A 20,622-nucleotide genomic window follows, 5' to 3' on the forward strand; every position below is an offset into this window, starting at 1 on the left:
AGAAGAGCAACCTGGTTGGAGCATTAATTCACACCCAAGCTTTACGATCGATCGATTACGTAGTCCTTTATACTATAATAGGACTTTTCTATAAGCTTACGTGTAATACAAACTTTGAACTTTCAATCTTTCATTTCTTTGAACTTTTGTATTATAAAATTTTATTCAATTGCCGGTATATTAGTATCGCAGTATTAATTCTTACTTAAATAAATAATTTTATCATAAAGTGTAGAATAATATAGAAGTAAACTACTTTTTAATTCATTCCAATTGGACATAAAATTTAGAAGTTAAATAAATAAATATACTATGACAATACAAACACCATCTAGCCACAAAGTAAGCGTAGCTTGTGTTATGGGTACTAAGATAGCTGATGAATATATATTTTTTTATGAATCAAATGCACATAAATACTTATAATATACACACAAACATTTTCCAGTTGTAGGAATCGAACCCACGAGCTTGGACTCAGAAAGCAGGGTCACTGCCCACTGTGCCACTCAGCCGTCAAAGTTAATTTATTGTGATGTATTTAAAGTTACCGCGAGTTTAAAAAAAATTAAGCAAATTAAAACAATTAACTCAACTGTTTTATTTAACAAATAAAACAAAAGAGTTGAGCTATTTTAAATTGAAGAAGTTCTTTTTTAAAACTAAATCCGATGTTAAAAACAACAACTTAAAAATAAATGTAGAACTAACTACCTAACCTTAATTAAAGGCCACAAATTTCCAAAATAAAGAATAATGCTTTAAAAAAAAAAAAACGCGGACGTAGTCGCGTGCAACAGTACACTATATTTTACGCGCTAGTCGGAAAGTTCCTGTTACTAATTATGTTTATGAAACATTTGAATTCACAATATCTCGCTAGCCAGCAATCACGGCCAAGTCAAGGTTCACAGATAAGTCAGTGATAACTTTAAAATCGTATGTACATATAAAAACATATTGTTTGCCTTATGAAAACATAGTGTTGTGTAGGTATATATTGTTGCTGACGTGTTGTCCACCAATCAGAAAGCCTGCTTTAATGAGCTCGCTTTTTGATTGGTCGCAACGTTGTTGATGGAGAGAGAGTGAGAGTGAGCAATGGATTTGCGTCAGCTTAAACTTAGTAATTTATTAGTGTACTACCTGCTGTATACTGTATTGCTATTTAATGGTTAATATATGATAAACTTATAAACTTATAATAATAATAATAATGTGCAGCGTCCAAATAAACTCATGTGAGTTTCAGGGTGCGAAGATTAATAATTCTAGTAGTTTGTGTAATAAAATAAATAAATAAATAAAATAAATAAAAATAAATAAATAATGTAACTCAAGGCCAAACCTTAGCAATACAAAGTGGCGACAGTGGCGTGCACCTAATACATGCACAAAAGCACTGCCTACCCTATAATATTTATATAGCGCGTATAAGACAAGGATTTTTGCCATTTTAGGCAAGTCCAACTCATTTTGACATCATAGTTACATAGTGGTTTTTTTTATTATTCAACTTCAGATTATCTTGTTAACAGTTAGCCCCCTGTAATGGGGTATGGAAGGGGGTTATATTTGTTTGTGTAAAAATTTTTACAAGTCTTATCATAAGCGGTGATAGCCTAGTGGTTAGAGGTTCAGCCTCTTATTTTTCGGAGTTATGTGCGTTTCTAATTTTAAGCAGTTAAAACATCACTTGCTTTAACGGTGAAGGAAAACGTTAGGATACGATTGTCTTAAGTATACACTTGAATGAATGAGTGAATGTTTTGAATTAGTTTGTATGGAAAATATGCTTCTTTTGATTTGATATATTTACAGGTCGATTCCTTATGAAATTAACCTTTCAACAGTATTTCGTAATTCCGTTCCATGTTGTATATGAATAAATGAATGAATGAATGAATACATTTTTATTGGACACCAAATAAAAAAGTAGCTACAGAGCCAGAGAGTACAATTTGGTGGTCGTATCGCTACATTTATTTTTGATGATACAAATATATGTTTGGAAATCTCCAAACAAATAAAGTAAGGTAATAATTAAAAATGGCGAACTCACCCGTCTGACCGATTTAGAAGAATGAGATTCATATACTCTTTGCATATAATAAATACGACTTAGCTGGTTTATCTAAGTTTTTAGGGCAGATACGTACTATGCGGTAGCCACGCTGCGGTCCGCATTCAATAATTCGGATGAATCGCACCTGATAACTAGCAGTGTTGTAAACGAGCGCGCCGTGTCAGTGGCGTGCACTTCATACAATCACAAAAGCACTGCCTACCCTAAAATTTATATATTACTCGATTTATGCCGTTTAATGCAATCTTCCTGCTGTATGCATACCCTGGTAATAAACCAAGTTCACGCCACTGCACCTTAAACTTCTTAGCGCAACGGCTGCCATACTGTGTCGAAACGGACTCCCTTATAATAGAATACAGTTGCCACCACCCCTCCTTTTACTTTGGGTGTCGTACGAGGCGACTAAGGGAATATAACGGAGAACAGGTGGCAGCATCCTCTGTGCTACTACCACTAATAAGTCTGCTCAACGTGGAGGCTCTGGGCAACCCATCCCCTAAGAAGATGCCTTTAGTCAGTGGTATATTGCGGTTATTGACGAAGCTATCTGATCGAACTTTTACCTTATCTTAAATCTAAGATCCTGTCGAGAAGTCTGAAAATATTCGTCTATAAGACCTTGCTCCGGCCAATACTTACATATGGCGCAGAATGTTGGGTCTTAAGCAAGAAAGACGAATACAGTCTGCTCATTTTCGAACGAAAGGTCGACGATTTGCGACAAATGTTTGGTGCTATGCAGGATGCAAATGCAAAATGCATCACGAACTATACGAACTTTTTAAAGAACCAAATGTCGTCAAGACATTTGGTTCTTTAAAAAGTTCGTATTAAACTGTTAAGAATGCAATGGGCAGGGCATGTGCAACGCATGGAAGGCACGAGAGCCCAAAAGAGGTTGATGGAGGGCACTTGGGAGGGGCGTAGAGGCCGAGGACGACCCGAGGTCGGTGGAGTGCTGGAGTTGAGAAGGATATGAGGGTTCTGGGAGTTCGGAGCCGGAAAGAAGCAGCTTCTGACTGCCTCAAATGGGGAAATATGCTTGACCAAGCGAAGGCCCACCCAGGGCTGTAGAGCTTTGATGATGATGAAGCTATCTGAAGGTTTGTAACAGCGTCATCGGGCTCGACCTAAGTAATCATTCGAGTTACGAGTCAGACGTCAGCCTTGGTCAACGTTAGCACAAGTGTTGATTTTTAAACTGGAATTAAGTCTTAACGCTCTTATGACCGAGGTTAACCCCCGTCCAGATGACGACAGAAATCCGGCCCTTCGTCTTTGCTAGGTAAGTCGCTTTGGGGTTACGTTTTTACCCAATTTTCCCATATTGCAGACCTCCAGTGCAGCCAAACTTATGGCTAATAAACTTGTATATGCGGGAAGCTGCAATATCAATCAGAATATTACAAATAGGTCAACAAATACAAATTAGTCGCATATTATTATTTTACGGATTCAATCTTTTAATTTCAATCATTTAAACTTAGCTAAAGAATAGACGAAATCAAATACTAAGGACTTCAAAATTACAAGCGTTTTATACATTTTAATTCTCAAAAGATTTTTTTAACTTTTTCTTCTGACCCTTATTCCACGGTTTGTGGTCGGAACAACAAGTCTTTTTCAAAATCAAAAACAGATACATTTACATCAACTCTTGGAGAATGTTTTTGTTGATGGAATAACTGCTACCTTTCAGTTCAAAGTGGTAAGTTTGTAATCCCTATTTTATTTTATAATCTGTCAGTATCTAACAGTAATGAGAATTGAAGAAGATCCATTCTGTTCAGTGTGCGGTGAGGTGGAAACCAGCTTTCACTTTAAAGCTGAGTGCCCCATGTACGCGCTGGTAAGATGGGAAGTACAAGGTGAGGATAGAATAAGTGAAGAAGACCGAGCAAACCTTTCCATATGGGATATTGTCACCAAAGAGTCTGGTAGGATTCAGGGGGACGCTGCCGGTACACCATTAAACCTGTGTCTGTGAGGACCTGGACTAATGACCCGTCTGGCAATGGCTGACGTCCCCTCATTAAATATATATGTATATCCTTTGGGAGTAAACGCATTCTGCATGACAGGTAGCCGCAAGTTCAACGTACGTACGCTCAACTTGCCGCATAGCGGGTAATCGTACAGTGCGCAAGGGCCCTTAGGTCAGCGAAATAATGTGCTTACATGCTCGAATACCTTTGCAACTTATCTGAAGATTTAGTATGTACATTTGATGCACTGATCCCAAGAGTTAGGACTCCGGAAGGAAGAATATGGTTGCGCAATAAAGAGCGGAAATAGAAGGTAAAAAAAATACGCAAAAAAGACTTTGTTACACAACTAAACTTTAAGAAATGCATATATTTAAGTAAAACCATTTATGTCGGTGTGGGTTAAATTTTGAAAATTACTTGGATATTACTATAGATCATATACTTACTGCTTATTCCGTTTAATATATTAGCAAGGAATATTATTTTTATTAATATATTTGATTCATTGCCTTAATGATTAATTATTGTATATTTTTACGTTAATAAAACCTTTTTTATTTAAATAAAATCTTTTTGATTGATTTTAATATTTATCGTTAATCACTACTGCATTTTAGTTGTTTTTTTTCCATACGCAAAAGAAGTATAACTTCTAACGCGTGTACATAAGTACACACACTCTTTTTTTTAATATTCCACGCTTTAGATTCCCTGCTACATTTGCAATAGGTATTTAACTTATAAAATAATTCTTGTACCGAACCTGGAACGTTAATAATTCTCCCAGCCCCTCACCATGAACTCCTTTATTGTGACGAGTATAAATTGCTTACATACTATATACCATAATCGAATCGCAACCTGTGCATCGCAAACTATTGTTAACTAAATTCTTTAAAAAATCACAAACACAAATCCCTACAATATTTTATATTTGAAGATATCCCTCGATTTCTCCAGGATCCCTGCAACGGAATACATGGAAAGTATACACTTTCAAACAAAAGAATATTTTTTTTAAATCGGTTTATGAATGACAGAGTTCTGAGGCAACTAACATATAAAAAACTACCTAATTGACAACCTCCTTTTTGTAAGTCGGTTAAAATATTCCTTTATGTTTGTATCAGAACTCCCCTAAAATATATTTATGGAGGATAGCTCGATAGGCTCGCGGACAGACAGATCTACCTACCTACTCGTAAAATCAAAAATAATTTGGAGTGACCGAGTTCGAATCGACCCGCACGCACCTCCAACTTTTCTAAGTCATGTGCGTTTTAAGTAATTCAATTATCACTTGCTTAATCGGTGAAGGAAAACATCGCGAGGAAACCTGCATGCCTGAAAGTTCTATATAATATAAATACATATATAAATATACTACGACAATACACACATCGCCATCTAGCCCCAAAGTAAGCGTAGCTTGTGTTATGGGTACTAAGATGACTGATGAATATTTTTATGAATAATATACATAAATAATAGCAATATACATATAAACACCCAGACACTGAAAAACATTCATGCTCATCACACAATCATTTTCCAGTAGTGGGAATCGAAACCACGGCCTTGGACTCAGAAAGCAGTGTCGCTGCAAATTGCGCCAATCACCCGTCAAGTAATGTGCTCAAAGGTGAGTGGAGTCCACCAATCCGCACTGGGCCGGCGTGGTGAATTACGGCCTTAACCCCTTCTCATTGTGGGAGGAGACCTGCGCCCTGAGTACACACTAGTTTTGCAGTTTTTGTGAAATACTACCCCTAAACGGGTGAAATATGAATTAAAAGCCCTTCATTTTACAAGATATTTTCAGGTTTTCATTACAACAACGTAGAGACGTGTTGACGTGTGACACTTTCTAAAAATACGTTACTTGAATGAAAACTACTGTATTTTCTGTAAATCCAATTTGGTATTTTGACTTGTACTGTTTTTAAATATGCCGTAGGTAACTTGCTTTCTGGAGACGCACATACGCATCTACGGGATATCAGAAGTTGCTGCCTTCCGCTAGTAACATTAAGACATCAATAAAAATCATGTATATATTTGTAATTTATTTTATTACCAGTAAATATGGCTTAATCTATGCCTGTGTTTTACGCTTTAGCTTGCTGTTTTTCGAGAGACTCCTTATTTCCACCGCTTGTTTATTGAGGTAGTTCCCGAGATCCTCCAATAGAGAGCTGACGATCAAAGCTAAAACATTGTACTCGTAAATTTTCTTATCATACGCGTAGTACTGGAGTAATGCGGCTTCCGGAGCGAATGCGGTTGGCATTGTATTGGGTGTGAATTCAAAATCAGTCACTTCACTTGAACCGTTGGGGTACAGAACGTATACTTTGTTATCAATGATAAACGGTGCACCATTATCTAGGAAAAATGGGGGTCTGATAAGAACAACTCCTCCAGTGATTTCTGGGAGACCTTCCACTTTTTTAACACCATCATCTGTGCGGACGTATGGTTTCTTATCATCGGAATAGAAAAAGAGGTTGTTCTCGTAGTCAACCACAATTTGGTTGGCTTTAACAACGTCATCTAGAAGCTCTTTCTTCTCGCCATTATCAGTTACTTTGTAAACTTGACGGTCCTCAGTCAAAATGTAGATTACGTCACCGTCTTTTTCCTTTGCGATTGCTATAATGCTGTCAGTTATCGGCCCGTATTTGTCAGCTGCGTTTGTGGTTGGGTTGTAAACGTAAAGTCCATCTTTAGCCCCGAAGAAAACTAGTTTGCTATCGTCTCCTGACGCGGCTGCGTCTCTGCCGTTATCCAAAATTTTCTTGGCAACTCCTTCTTTAAGGACATATAAACCTTGGTCTACGCGGCTTCCATCAGGTTGGACATCAGCTTCAACGAAGAATACAATCATGTCTGAGTCCTTTTCTTTTGATTCGGAGGAGCTGGAATCGTCTTCTTCGAAGTTGAGCGAGTTGATTGGGGCAAGTAAGTTGACTATATCATGTTCGGCTTTATATTTAACGAAATCTTCGATGTAAAACTCCTTGGTCACTACTACTTTGTCATCTTCTTCGTTAGAGGTGGGCGCGGCAGCCAGCAGGCCGACCAGCGCAAAAGCTGTGAAGCACGTCAGCAGTTTCATTTTGGAATCTGTAAACATAAAATATAGAACATTAAAGAAATTAATAAACATGCTTTTCCTTCTAAGAGCTTCGGTCAACAACTAAAGAAGCTTTCGCTTGGTGGGTGCGACAAAATATTTTTAATTTTATCCTTAGCACGGCTAGCATGGGCAGGAGGCAGTTATATACCCGGGGAAAGGATATAAATTAATCTTTTCCCACAGCTTTATAAACTCTCAGAGCCCTGGCACACAGGTGGAAATAATATCTAAATAATATATGTGTATTAATAAACGGGGGTAAACTTCTCCTATTCCATGTTCCAGTGATTTAGCAGGTGGACACGTTAATTATATTCCTTGTCAGGGGATATAATCGGGGGATGTAATTTTTATCTCCCGCCCGTGCTAGCCCTGCAGCAGGGGAAAAAATTTGGGAATTTAGAATTTCTGAATTTTCTCTGTTCTGGTCTGGGAGGCTTCCGCCATGGCTAGTTACCACTAATTGGGTATTTTGTACCAAAAAAAGTGGCCTAATCATAAACAAGAAAGGATGTGGACAAAGAAACACTTATCTCTATAAGAGATCTTAGCCGGTGACCCTAGGCAGTGAGAAAAATGGAGGAATGGATGGGTTAAGGTAATCCACCACGCTGGCCCAGTGAAGATTGGTGGACTTCACACAACTTTCAGAACAGTATGGAGAACTCTCTGGCATCCATGTTTTCCTTCATCGTTGAAGCAAGTGATATTTTTATATCGACAAATGCCATAATATGATAGTGGTGTACCCGTTGAACTATATTTAAGAAACGTTCCTTAACCACGAAAATCTAAGCACATATGTATACATAATACATCCCTACTAATATTATAAATGTCAATGTAAGTTTGTTTGTTACGCTTTCACGCAAAAACTACTTAACCGATCCTCACGAAACTTTGTACGTATATTCTTGGAAGTGTTAGAAGTAATATGGGATACTTTTTATCCCGACATTAAGCTCGGTTCCTAATATGTGTTTAATTTAGCCCAAACTTTGGTCGGAGATAGAGGACAGAACTCCTCAGCGGACAGCAGCAAACCCCTCATTTAAAGCTTAGCGATACTGAATACTGAAAACCAAATCAAACGCAGACGAAGTCGCGGGTAACAGCTCGTACATATATACAATATATAATCCATGCAACCTCGTCTATGGTGGGTGCGACTACCAGTGCTGAACAGGCCAAGAGACGTGAATATGAAAACCTTGATAGCAATTTCAATTTTGTTCCTTTTGGAGTAAAGACTTTGGAACCAAGGGAAGGGGGTGCTTGAGCTAAAGAATTGACAAAAACGTTTAAAAAAAAAAACTAAATTAATTTATTTCAAGTAGGCCTAATAAGCACTTTTAAAACGTCAAGTCTGTCTGTTTGTAGTGACTCTACCACCGGTTCGGAATGCAGATTATACGAGAAGAAGACGGCAAGAAACTCAGCAGGTAAACGAGTCTACTGGTGATCCTAGAGCGGGCAGTTACCTTGGCCATTCAAAGGGACAATGCCTGCGGTGGTTTTGAAGTCATTACTAACAGTAAATACTATTACAAGTCGTCTTTAAAGTAAACTATAGTGATTTTTGACAGCTTTCTTAAATATACCAGTGCGACTGCCTTATGTCGCAAAACAAATAAATAAAATTGAAATTTAATTAAGATGTCCCAATGAGGAACCAATTAATATGTTAATTTAAAATTAATCTTTTTTATTTTTTAGAATTAGATTTTAAGCTAAGATAAAAGAAGAAGGAAGTATTAATTTTTGTAAAGGGAGCAATGGGGCTGACATTCTTATTGTTAAGAAAAGGCCAGAATAAATAAAGAATTAAAAAAAAAAAATTAAGACGTCAGAAAATTGGGGTCACGCAACATGCAAAATTGAGCAGTAACGACAAATATTTTATGATACCCGTAGCAGCTTAGGTATTCTGCGATGGTATAGAACGAATTTAATCCCTACTTATATTATAAATGCCAATGTAAGTTTGTTTGTTACGCTTTCACGCAAAAACTACTTAAGCGATCCTCATGAAACTTTGTACACATATTCTTTGAAGTGTTAGAAGTAATATAGGATACTTTTTATCCCGACATTAAGCTCGGTTCCTTTGGGAGAGGGACAAATTATAACCGATTTAAATAATTATTTTTGTACTATAGAGGTTATAATTTTGCCCAAACTTTGTGTAGATCTGATGAATGTGGTTGGAGACAGAGGATAGAACTCATCAGCGGACAGCAGCACCTCATTTAAGGCTTAGCGATACTGAATACTTTAAAAACAAAATCAAACGCTGACGAAGTCGCGGGCAACAGCTAGTATTATATAAGCCTTAGCTTTATTATCATCGTTTATTTACCTTTTGTTTATTACCTATCTCTCTCATTCAAGGCTAAGTTAAAGGTCACGGTTTAATAACAAAAGATAAATAAGTTATACTGAGTGATAATTTGTCAATATTCAAACGGTAGTGTAGGTACCTATGTATTGTTGCTATAAGTCGAAATACTTCTCGGTTTTGGTTGGTCTGGTGGAAGGCTTTGGCCGTGGCTAGTTACCATCCTAAAGACAAAGACGTGCCGCTAGGCGATTTAGTGTATCATCACGTATACACTTACCACCAGGTGAGATTGCTGTTAAGGGCTTGCTTGTAGTGGGAAAAAAAGGGCATTTCCTCAAATTAACAAATATTTTTACCTACTCAATTATTATTATTATTGAATTCTTTATTGCACGCACAAAAACAAAATACAAAAAGAAACACTACAGATTAAATTTAAAAAAAAATCGTTAAGGTGTGCAAAGGCGGTATTATCGCTATCGATCTCTCCCAGACAACCTTTGGCGAAAGTAGTTCCAATAAGGAACGGGTATATTATGATAAATGAACGTTTAATTTTATAAAATTATCCACAATTCATAACTTTGGAGGATATAATGTTTGTCTTCTGTCTGCTGTCCTGCTGGCGCACAAGTGTACCTAATATCCAAATAATATATGTGGCTTTTCCCGTGCGATGGCAGGTGGACACGTTAATTATAACCGGGGAGATAAAAATTATATCCCCTGTTATACACAAGGGATATAACTAACGTGTCCACCTGCTAAATCAGTGGAACATGGAAAAGGAGAAGTTTACCACCGTTTATTATTACACATATATTATTTGGATATTATTTCCAATTGTGCGTCAGTGCTCTGAGAGTTGATAAAACTGTGGGAGAAGATACATTATATCCTTTCCCCGTATAGATAATTGTGTCCATGCTAGCCGTGCTGGTCCTACCAGATCAAAAATTACCAACAACTTTTAGCCGCATAAAACCTCTTTGTTGGTTATACTAAAAAGTTATCTGTATCAACCGGCTAAAGTGGTACATCTTCATACATATAACTTGCAGTGAGGTACAAACTAAACTTCACCACTAGCGAGTAAATTATCTTGGATTATGAGCCTTATATCTATGTGTTAAGGTTCTCGTTACGACCAAGTGTGATGAAAAATATATTATGACAATACACATATCGCCATCAAGCCCCAAAGTAAGCGTAGCGTGTGTTATGGGTACAAAGATAACTAATGAATAATATACATAAATACTTGAAATATACAGACAAACACATAGACCGTGAAAAACATTCATGTTCACCACTGTCACTAATATATTCCAGATGTGGGAATCGAACGCAGTAAAGTAAATTTGAAGTCGTTGATTTAAATTATTTTGGTAACAGAACCCTAAAATTAATTCAAGTCTGGGACTTACCCGTCCGATCAGATCTCCACGGCGGAATGAGGGCCGTAGATTCAGGGCTTAGATTAAATACGTTTGGGAATACGTTTATCTTGTTCCGAGTAACACTATCACTACTCTTAGGTATGGTAGGGTGACCATTCTTTTAAACTTTGTGGGCCTTGTTAGCAATAGTGTCATAACACCGTAATAGAACAAAAAAACATCCCAGCAAAGTGCCAAAAAAAAAATGAAAAAAAGAAGTAATAGAATGTATTGTACCAATAATAAGCATGATATAAGTAATTAATATATAAAAAAGATGTTGCTATAAAAAAGCAACAGTAGGGCAGAATGAAAAAAAAACACCGTATTAGTTATGCAGTGCTTTTTCACGCTCTGATATTTGAAAGGTCAGTTGAAGAGTAACAAAACCCTGAATTACATAATATTTTTACAAAATTCAAAAAAAAAAAATTCAAAATTCATTTATTTCAAGTAGGCCTAATACAAGCACTTTTGAAACGTCAAGTCTATCCGTGTGTAGTGACTCTACCACCGGTTCGGAAGGCAGATTCTACCGAGAAGAAGCCGGCAAGAAACTCAGCAGTTGCTCTTTTCCAACATCAAAAATTTACATTTTATATTTTAACATTCATTTTTCTATCTTGTGAGAGATGAAAGCGGAGCCGGATGCTTCCAAGCAACCTTGTCATTAAGAAACTCATCAATTGTATAATAACCTCGCTGTAATAAATGTGTTTTAACACATTCTTTAAACTTATGCATTGGTAGGTCCAAAATTACCTTAGGAATCATATTATAAAAGCGTATACTCAATCCCACAAATGACTTCTGCACCTTTCGTAGACGATATGCAGATGTCACTAATTTATGACCATTTCTTGTAAGTCGACTGTTTATATCCACTTTTTTTTTATAAAGACTAATATGTTGTTGGCTACCGTAAGTATACAAATTTCTTTAAATTTTTCACGGAGGCACAGCGATGCCGCCTATAACTATAAATATAACTGCCAGACTGCTACCCTGTTAGGGTATGGCAGTCATATTAAACCCCAAATTGGTTTCTACGCCACAACGCCCGGAAGACTTAATCGCTCTTGCGTCTTTGTCGCTAGAGTGGTTTTGGTAACAAGCCACGCCAGGTGTGAATTGCTCGAACTTCATGGATTAATATTAATTTACTGTGAGATGGTGATAATAAAAAAATATTACCCGGCTAAGTTTATTGTGGGCTCTTCTTAGACCAGGTCGCGTTTGGAACCCTCGTAGCTTTAGGTTTAAGTTGGCGAACGAAGTTATCACCATCCCCTTACAATTATGTTAACATATATGTATGAAAAATTCACAAGTGCCTGTCACAGGCCTACATGAATAAAGAAATTTAGAATTTGAATTACAGTTTGTGCAATCATGTAAATAGCTTAGCTAGCTTGCATCCTGACGTATATAGGACACTTTTTATCTCAATGTTTATTATAACCGATTAAAAAAAAACCCATGGTCACCTGAAATGCAATAAACTTCGTATTGCACATCTTGTCTTTGGTATAACGAATATAAAATTATATTTGACACCCTGGATAGGTACCTGACCTAGCAATGGGTGCTAATCGTTCGCAATATGCATACCATTTATTCTAGAGACACTTCGCGCAACAAGCAATAAAGACAGGTGTTGATTATTAAACATTGAGTAGGTACTCGCGTATCACGCTTTAATTTCGTATTAGTCTATAGTGTTCATATTATATCTAAGTTACTAATATGTTTTAAATATAACAACAAAATAAGGCTGATAATTTTCGGAATTCGTTTATTTCACACTACTGCCACCGGTCCGTATGTCGTATCCTATCAAGAAAAACTGACAAGAACTCTTTGTATTACTCTTGCGGGGAAAGTAGTATCTTGACGCTCGCTGTTGCGGTTGAAAAAGAACCGTTTGCCCATTTTAAAATTACGCGTGAGATTTTTCTTAAATAAAACTGTTATTTGAGTGCGACAAGTTTATTTGTCGCACGTAAATTATTCTTGGCACACGCAAATTTAGATAAAATTGCTAAAATAAAAAAAAATAATAACAAAAAAAAACACAATCGACATATTAAAACTGAATTGAGGTTGACGCGTCTGACAGTTTAATTTAATAAATAAAATTGTAATTAAATTAAAATTAGTTTAAAAACGCTCACTCAAGCGAGTGACCGCACTCGCTTCTCTCGTGCGTTCAACTTCGCTTTCGTGGGCAATCGACAAGTTGTCGCACTTGTTGCACAATATACTATTGTTACAGAGCTATAAACTAGAATACTATCCTTCGTCCTTTAGCCAGGTTTGACACCTACGCCTCAGTTTAAAGGACACAGGGTGGAAATTTGTAGTGTTGCCCTGCGAACTGCTGATCTTTTTATATAGATAAGTTAACTATTTATTATAATACAAAAAAAAGTATATACATATATATATACAACATTTAATCGAATTACTCATACTGTTGAATGGTGCATAAGTATATTTCATAAGAAATCACCCTGTAAAAATATTATATCAAAAGTAGTGTATTTATTTTTCCATACAAACTAATTCAAAACATTCTAAGTGTTTACTTATATTTTCATTTACGCGTTGTATATGTATATAGACAATATATACATCTATACCTTTTTTTTCTATACTTAGTAATAAATAATCGTTGTGTATATATATATACAACGTGTAACCGAAACATTACTTCACGTGCTTTAGAGTTATTTTGTCTCTGAGACTTATTTGTGAAACCGAAAAGTGTTTGAAAATTTTAATCAATTTTCTCCTGTCACCTTATTATGTACGCGTCGCATAGCGTAGGTACTATGCGCGTGTCGGTATTTTATCTTCGATAGCGTTGCCACGAGTAAACATCAGAGTGCTTTGAATTCGTTTGTATGGAAAAATAAATATGCTACTTTTGATTTAATATTTTTACAGGGTGATTCCTCATGAAATTAAGTAATACTTACAGCATAAAGTATTTCGTAATTCGGTTACACGTTGTATATACATATAAGTATGTATGTATTTCTGTAAATGCATCTGTCGGAATGTATTCAAAACAATTTCAGGACTGTCCTGTATTAAAGTGCCCATCGCTTGTTCCGCATATGATATCACTAATGGGTAAACACGTTAAATATTGCTTTTCATAATACTTTACATAACTAATTAAATATTATTTTGATTGGCCGATTGGCGCAGTGGGCAGCGACCCTGCTTTCTGAGTCCAAGGCCGTGGGTTCGATTCCCACAACTGGAAAATGTTTGTGTGATAAACATGGATGTTTTTCAGTGTCTAGGTGTTTATATGTATATTATAAGTATTTATGTATATTATAAGTATTTATGTATATTATTCGTATAAATTCATCAGTCATCTTAGTATCCATAACACAAGCTATGCTTACTTTGGGGCTAGATGGCGATGTGTGTATTGTCGTAGTATATTTATTTATTTATTAATAATAATCTTTAGCTATGAGAGTAGCACTTACTAAGGCAGATAACTCTGATTTGCCTATGAAGTCACCACTGTGGCCATGACATCAGCACGGCTATTTGGGCAGGAGAAAATTATTTCCCCAGGTAGAGGACAAAAATGTATCATCTCCCACAGCTTTATCAACTCTCAGAGCTTTGGCGCACAAGTGGAAATAATATCCGAATAATATATGTGTAATCCTATCCTATCCTATCCTATTAATATTATAAATGTCAATGTAAGTTTGTTTGTTACGCTATCAAGCAAAAACTACTTAACCGATCCTCATGAAACTTTGTACACATATTCTTGGAAATGTTAGAAGTAATATAGGATACGTTTTATCCCGACATTAAGCTCGTTTCCTTTGGGAGAGGGGATGAAAGTGTTTGACGATGTTACACCATAACTCCGACAAATTATAACCGATATAAATTATTATTTTTGTACTATATACCTTATAATATTTGTTTAATTTTGCCCAAACTTTGGTTGGAGATAGAGGACAGAACTCCTCAGACAGCAGCAGCAAACCCCTCATTTAAGGCTTAGCGATACTGTTTTTTTAGATCTACAAACAAAATCAAGCGCAGACGAAGTCGCGGGCAACAGCTAGTAATAAATAATGTTTTAGCAGGTGGACACGTTAATAATATCCTCCGTAAGGGGATATAATCGGGGATCTAATTTTTGTCTCCCGCCTGTGCCCTGCAGGAGAGCGTTTACGAGGGAAATAATAATTTCAAATATTTTAAATTTTTTATTTACAAAACCTTTAATTTATGCAGAAATAAGATACTTTCTGGATATAGTAAATACTTCCGAACGTCGAAAGGCAGTTTTTCAGAATTAACTATGATGTTTTTAAATTAAAAGATTGTGTTTGTAAATTAAAAGATTTCCAAAAAAGAATTAATTTATCTAGTTTCCGAGAATATATCACTAACGATTCCAATGCGTAACAATATTCCATATAAATTTTGATAGCCTTAAAGGTTGCTTGGAACATGTGATTAAAACATGTTAGATAAAGAGTAAAATACCTGATAGTTTTTAATCTAACAGCATATTATGTTACTCTAACATTTAACAGGACTTTCCTAAACTTCCAAAAACCATTACATCCGTTTAAATTTTTTAGTTAAATCATTCCAATCTTATAGCACTATAGATGAAATTCAGCATAGCAGATAAAATAAAAAATCCCAATCCTTCAACAAATGCTACTCTCATTGAATGAAAAAATAAAATGAATGTTAAAATTTAAATTGTTGATGTTGGAAAAAAGTATGGACATTACTTTAGAACTAAAAAAGAACAGCAGGCGAAGGATTGTAGGTGTGGTAATAAATTAGTATGGCCCAAAGTAATCCTCGCTTTATATAAAGGAAATGTTTATTGTATGTCAATAACAATTTATAACAAATTACCAAACACTTTAATAGACATACCTCTGCCTAAATTTAAGATTAAAATTATTGAATGGCTTATGCTTCGTCAGTTTTATTCAGTAGACGAATATCTAAAACTAAAGGTTTAAATAATTGTGTTTCTAGGTTTATAGTTTGGTTTACTTTGTATTATTTAATTTTAAGTTGCCATTGTTATTTAATTTCACAGTTTTGATACCTTAATTTTCTGACATTTTGTATAAAATGGAAAATAATTTTATAATTAAAGTGTTATTATAATTTGCATACCATAGAATGGCAGATTGTAGCACGGAATATGTTATGTTTTGTTATAAGATCAAATTTGTTAAAACCTGCAATCACGCAAATAAAGATTTGAATTTGAATTTGGAAAAGAGTAACTGCTGAGTTTCTGCCTTCAGAACTGGTAGTAGAGTCACTACAAACAAACGGACACACTTGACGTTCCAAAAGTACTGAAAGAGCCTACTTCAAATCAAACAGTACCCGGTTAACTTTTTTATAATTATTGTTACAATTATAAATATTTATTTTAAACTTGTAATCAAGGAATGAGAAGGATTACAGAAAAACAAATGTAGCATACAAATTATGTTATATATTTTTTTTGTTGAATATCAATTCGACAGCAGCCCAGTGTTTTTAAAATTTAACGAGTAAATTGCCATTTGATGCTGCTGGTCCTCAGTCAAAACGTATATAATGTCTCCCCTTACAGCCCTTGTGATTGCTATAACGCTATCTGTTATTTGTCGGTATTTATAAGCTTCATTGGTGGCTGGGTTGTAAACGTAAAGTCCGTCTTTAGCTCCGAAGAAAACTATTTTTCTTTGGTTTACTGATGCAACTGCGTCACTTCCATTTTCCAGAATTTTCTTGGCTCCTTCCTTGATGTTATACAAATCTTGGTCTACATGGCTTCCATCAGGTTGGACTTCAGCCTCTAAGAAGTTAACAAGAGTGTCTTTATCTGCTTCTTTCGATTCAAACTCGCTTGAATGGTCTTTGTCGAAGTAGATTGAGTTGATTAGTACAACTAAGTAGACTATATCGTGTTCAGCTTTATATTTAACAAAATCTTCGATGTACAACTCCTTGTTTACTAAAACTCTTTCATCTCCTTCGTTAGAGATGGGCGCGGCAGCCAGCAGACTGAGCAGCGCAAAAGCTGTTAAGCACGTCAGAAGTTTCATGTTGGAATCTGAAAAAATAAAATATACAAAATCAACGAAAGTAATAATCTAATTCAAAATCTTCAGATATCAGATTAAATCGAGTATAGCTATAATTTTCCTTCATGGACCATCAAGGCTAGAGTAAGTGAAGAGAGTTATTGGAAACCTTTTACTATCACTAACACCTTTTTTAACTTACAAAACATAAAGACTAGAGGCCGTCTATTTTTAAGCAGTTTTTATTAGACTAAAATAAAACCGATTAGGAGTATAGGTACAATGAGCTTAATATAAACGTCATAACAGCAATCAGGTAATTCAGTTACGACCTTAGAATGCATCATTACTTATCACCGGGTTAGATTGCAAGAGATAGACAGATAAGTTATAGCGCTGAAAGTAAACTACAGGCATCTCAAGTTTATTTTTGTTCGACGACCGGAGACTGTCAAGATGGAGAGAAAAGGTGAAACGTTCTTTAAGGTAAAGGGGAGTGGACTGACCATAAATAATAGAATAGAGAAGAGTAAGGACATGCATATTTTGCCTATCACTGACTGTTAACCACTCGAGCTAGGAACGATATTGAGTGATATGGTCAAATTTCTCCGACACAAAAAAAATTTAATGACATCTGCAGAAATTGTTTATTAAGTAAGAACTAGGGGAGATCTAAATAACATGAGTCAGCGTAGTCAATTATAAGAAGTAATAGAGAGTGAGCAAGGGATTCTTTTGTATAAATAGGTAAGAAATTTTACCAGCTTTTTAGCAAAGATCTTGTGACACAGTTCAGTTATTTGAGGAGCCCAAGAGAACGTATTATCGATGATAATGACCAAGTATCTGACTGAGATGCGGAACTCGAGCATTGCGCCATTGAAAATTGCAGGAGGAAGACATGAGGTGCTAACTCTAAGAGAATTGCTTGAGACTGCCAATTAGCGATTGAGACTTACTAGCGTTTATCGGAAACCCACTCGATTTACTTTTAGAACTCAGAATCTGAAGGTTTTGCCTCGCGATAGCCCGAGAGTCTGATTGTTTTGACGCGCGATAGCCCGAGAGTTATCAAAAATGGGGGTTTTGTCGTATATAATTGCCAGTCATCAGCATAAAGATGGAAAGACAGCGTAAGTAATTCAGTTTAGGAGTTTATAAAGATGAAGAAAAATAGAGGAGATAAAACCCTGCCATTTGGAACAGCAGCACTGAGACTGCACCATGAGGAGCATTTATTATCGACGTGCACACATTGCTTACGGCATTGAGGTCAGAACAAAACAATTTAATAGCATCAGAGGAAACAGAATCAAGAATATCGAATACCACAGTATTAAAAACATTTGAGTAGTTTGGTATCAACTTACTTTTTACTTTTGATTTTAACGAACAGGTACGTAATTAGATCAGCTTCATCCTATTTCCAAATGCAGAATCTAATATTTTAATTTATATATTGTATTGCTGAAGTAATCTTCAATATTTCGAATATGTGTAAAATGTTCGACGATAAAATTCACTGTGTGTAAAAGGTAAGTTCATACGGACATTACACCACAAGAGTTTAATTGTGAACAATTAGAATAAACAGTTAGTGATTCTAACTGTTTTGGTAACGAAATCTTAAAAATAACTGAGGACTTACCCGTTTAATCGGATCTCAACGATGGAATGAAATATAAATAAATACGTGTTGGCAGTACGTTTATCATGCTTTGAGAAGCACTATCACTACGCTTAGGTATGGTGACCACGCCATTACGATTTTGGGACGTTATTAATAAACGTGGCATAACGTCCGAGTTGTAATGCAATGTTGTGTCACACTTTAAGTCGTGGTAGAGCTTCTTGTGACGGAATTCGATGGTGACGCAACATTGCTGTGTTCCGGATTGAAAGATGTGGATGCCGGTGTGATAACAGGGACATGTAGGCTCATAAAAAGGCCCTTCATATCGATGGACACAAGGCCGCACTTCCACCGACGGCGGACGTGTTCTTTGCATGGCCTGCGAAGTGTTGCTTTATTTATAGGCGATAGTTTTGGATTTAACATCAGTTAGGACATCTTCTTGGTGCTTGGTATTTTTATTTCGGACTTGTTCTTACAAGTACTACTATTTGAAATTATATTAAATGAATTATTTAATTTGCATAGTTCTATTGTTCCTAATTAGAAAACGATTTAAGGAATGTCCCGTATTAAAGTGCCAAACTCATGGTTCACACATGCTACCACATCTGGGTAAAAACGTTTAATATTGTTTTAAATAATACTCCTTCTGCAAAACTAATAATATATTATATAATTTTATAAGTATATATGTCATCGCTAGCCTATAAAAGTCCGCTGTTGAACTAAATGCCTCACCGTATTGGAGTGTTCATGATCACCACATTGGGTATATAGGTTGGAGATCATAGCATAGAGGAGCATGCTGCCCATATGTAAGTTACCAGTTCAACCAAGCGGTCATAGTATAGTGGATTAGGGCGTCGGCCTCCCTGTCGGAAATTGAGACCGGTCGCCAATTGGTCGAAAAGTCACACCATACGGCACCAGCTGCAGTATTCGATAAGTTATCAGATCGGTAGCCAACCACTAACAAAATACATAAATTGACTATTAAAAAAATTTCGCTTGGAGAGGACAGCCACTGAGTGACTTTTTTGCTGAACCTTCGAAATTGGGGCTTTCGTGTCAAATTAAGAAAAAAAAGAAACAAAACTTTGTCAACTTAAAGTAAAAAATTTATTTTACAAAAATCAAATGCTCATTTCACATTATTTTATCGTATTGAGTAAATATAAAATTTGTATACAATTCACAATAATTTTAAGGCAACATCTTGTGTAACAATATAATTTTATAGTGACAAAAAATATCAAAACCGAATGATAAGTTGTAAAGTTTTAGCAAAAATGTCAAGAGTCAGCCATTTAACGCCTTGAGATTTTTGCTTTGGTCCAATACATTTAAAAAAAAAAAATTAAGAATTAAAGCAAAAAATGATTGTACGTAGTTTAACTTGTTTTGGGGAAAGCAATGTGTTTGGGCAATATTTTTTACATCGTATCCCCCAAAAAACTTATGAAAACAATATAATTTTTTTATAATTTATATTCCTGTACAATTTTTTCAGACACGACCTATGTTTTATCGCGACTGTTTAAATATTCGTATAACAAACTCTAGTTTGGCAAATATTCGCTTGGAACGCTGTTTTGTAGTACAAATAAGCAAAGCTAAATTCATTCACATTTTGCATAAAAGCGTCCATAAAATTATATTTGTTTCAGTGCAAAACCCTTAAAAAAATTTAAACAACAAACTTACGAACTAAATTATATCGAAGGCAGTTTTATATTTATATAAAAAATAAAATAAAGGCAATAATAATAAACAAAAATATGTTAAATCTAATTTTAACATAGAGAACAAATATAATTATAATTTAATGTTTGGCACAGGTTGCCAATCGATCAAAAACAAAAACAGCTCAAACAATTTTACTTTAC

The 20,622-nt window shown here is 35.5% G+C and overlaps 2 protein-coding genes across 4 annotated transcripts; both read right to left on the reverse strand.

Moving 5' to 3' along the window:
* Positions 1-6,128: 6,128 nt before the first annotated feature.
* On the reverse strand, positions 6,129-11,046 carry LOC120634946. The gene is made up of 2 exons (XM_039905845.1): positions 10,985-11,046; positions 6,129-7,203 (listed from the first exon to the last, which is right to left on the reverse strand). The coding sequence occupies exon 2, from the start codon at positions 7,193-7,195 to the stop codon at positions 6,173-6,175; it is 1,023 nt and encodes a 340-aa protein (XP_039761779.1). The 5' UTR covers positions 7,196-7,203; positions 10,985-11,046; the 3' UTR covers positions 6,129-6,172.
* A 5,490-nt stretch (positions 11,047-16,536) lies between these two features.
* LOC120634897 lies at positions 16,537-18,779 on the reverse strand. 3 transcript variants are annotated; one of them, XM_039905768.1, is made up of 2 exons: positions 18,749-18,779; positions 16,537-17,126 (listed from the first exon to the last, which is right to left on the reverse strand). In XM_039905768.1, the coding sequence occupies exon 2, from the start codon at positions 17,116-17,118 to the stop codon at positions 16,543-16,545; it is 576 nt and encodes a 191-aa protein (XP_039761702.1). In that variant the 5' UTR covers positions 17,119-17,126; positions 18,749-18,779; the 3' UTR covers positions 16,537-16,542. The 3 variants fall into 3 exon arrangements, with proteins under 3 accessions (XP_039761702.1, XP_039761703.1, XP_039761704.1); XM_039905769.1 differs by lacking the exon at positions 18,749-18,779 and adding an exon at positions 18,471-18,522; XM_039905770.1 differs by lacking the exon at positions 18,749-18,779 and adding an exon at positions 18,060-18,093.
* Positions 18,780-20,622: the final 1,843 nt, after the last annotated feature.

The sequence above is a fragment of the Pararge aegeria genome, chromosome 25 (assembly GCF_905163445.1).
Source record: "Pararge aegeria chromosome 25, ilParAegt1.1, whole genome shotgun sequence".
Classification (NCBI taxonomy): domain Eukaryota; kingdom Metazoa; phylum Arthropoda; class Insecta; order Lepidoptera; family Nymphalidae; genus Pararge; species Pararge aegeria.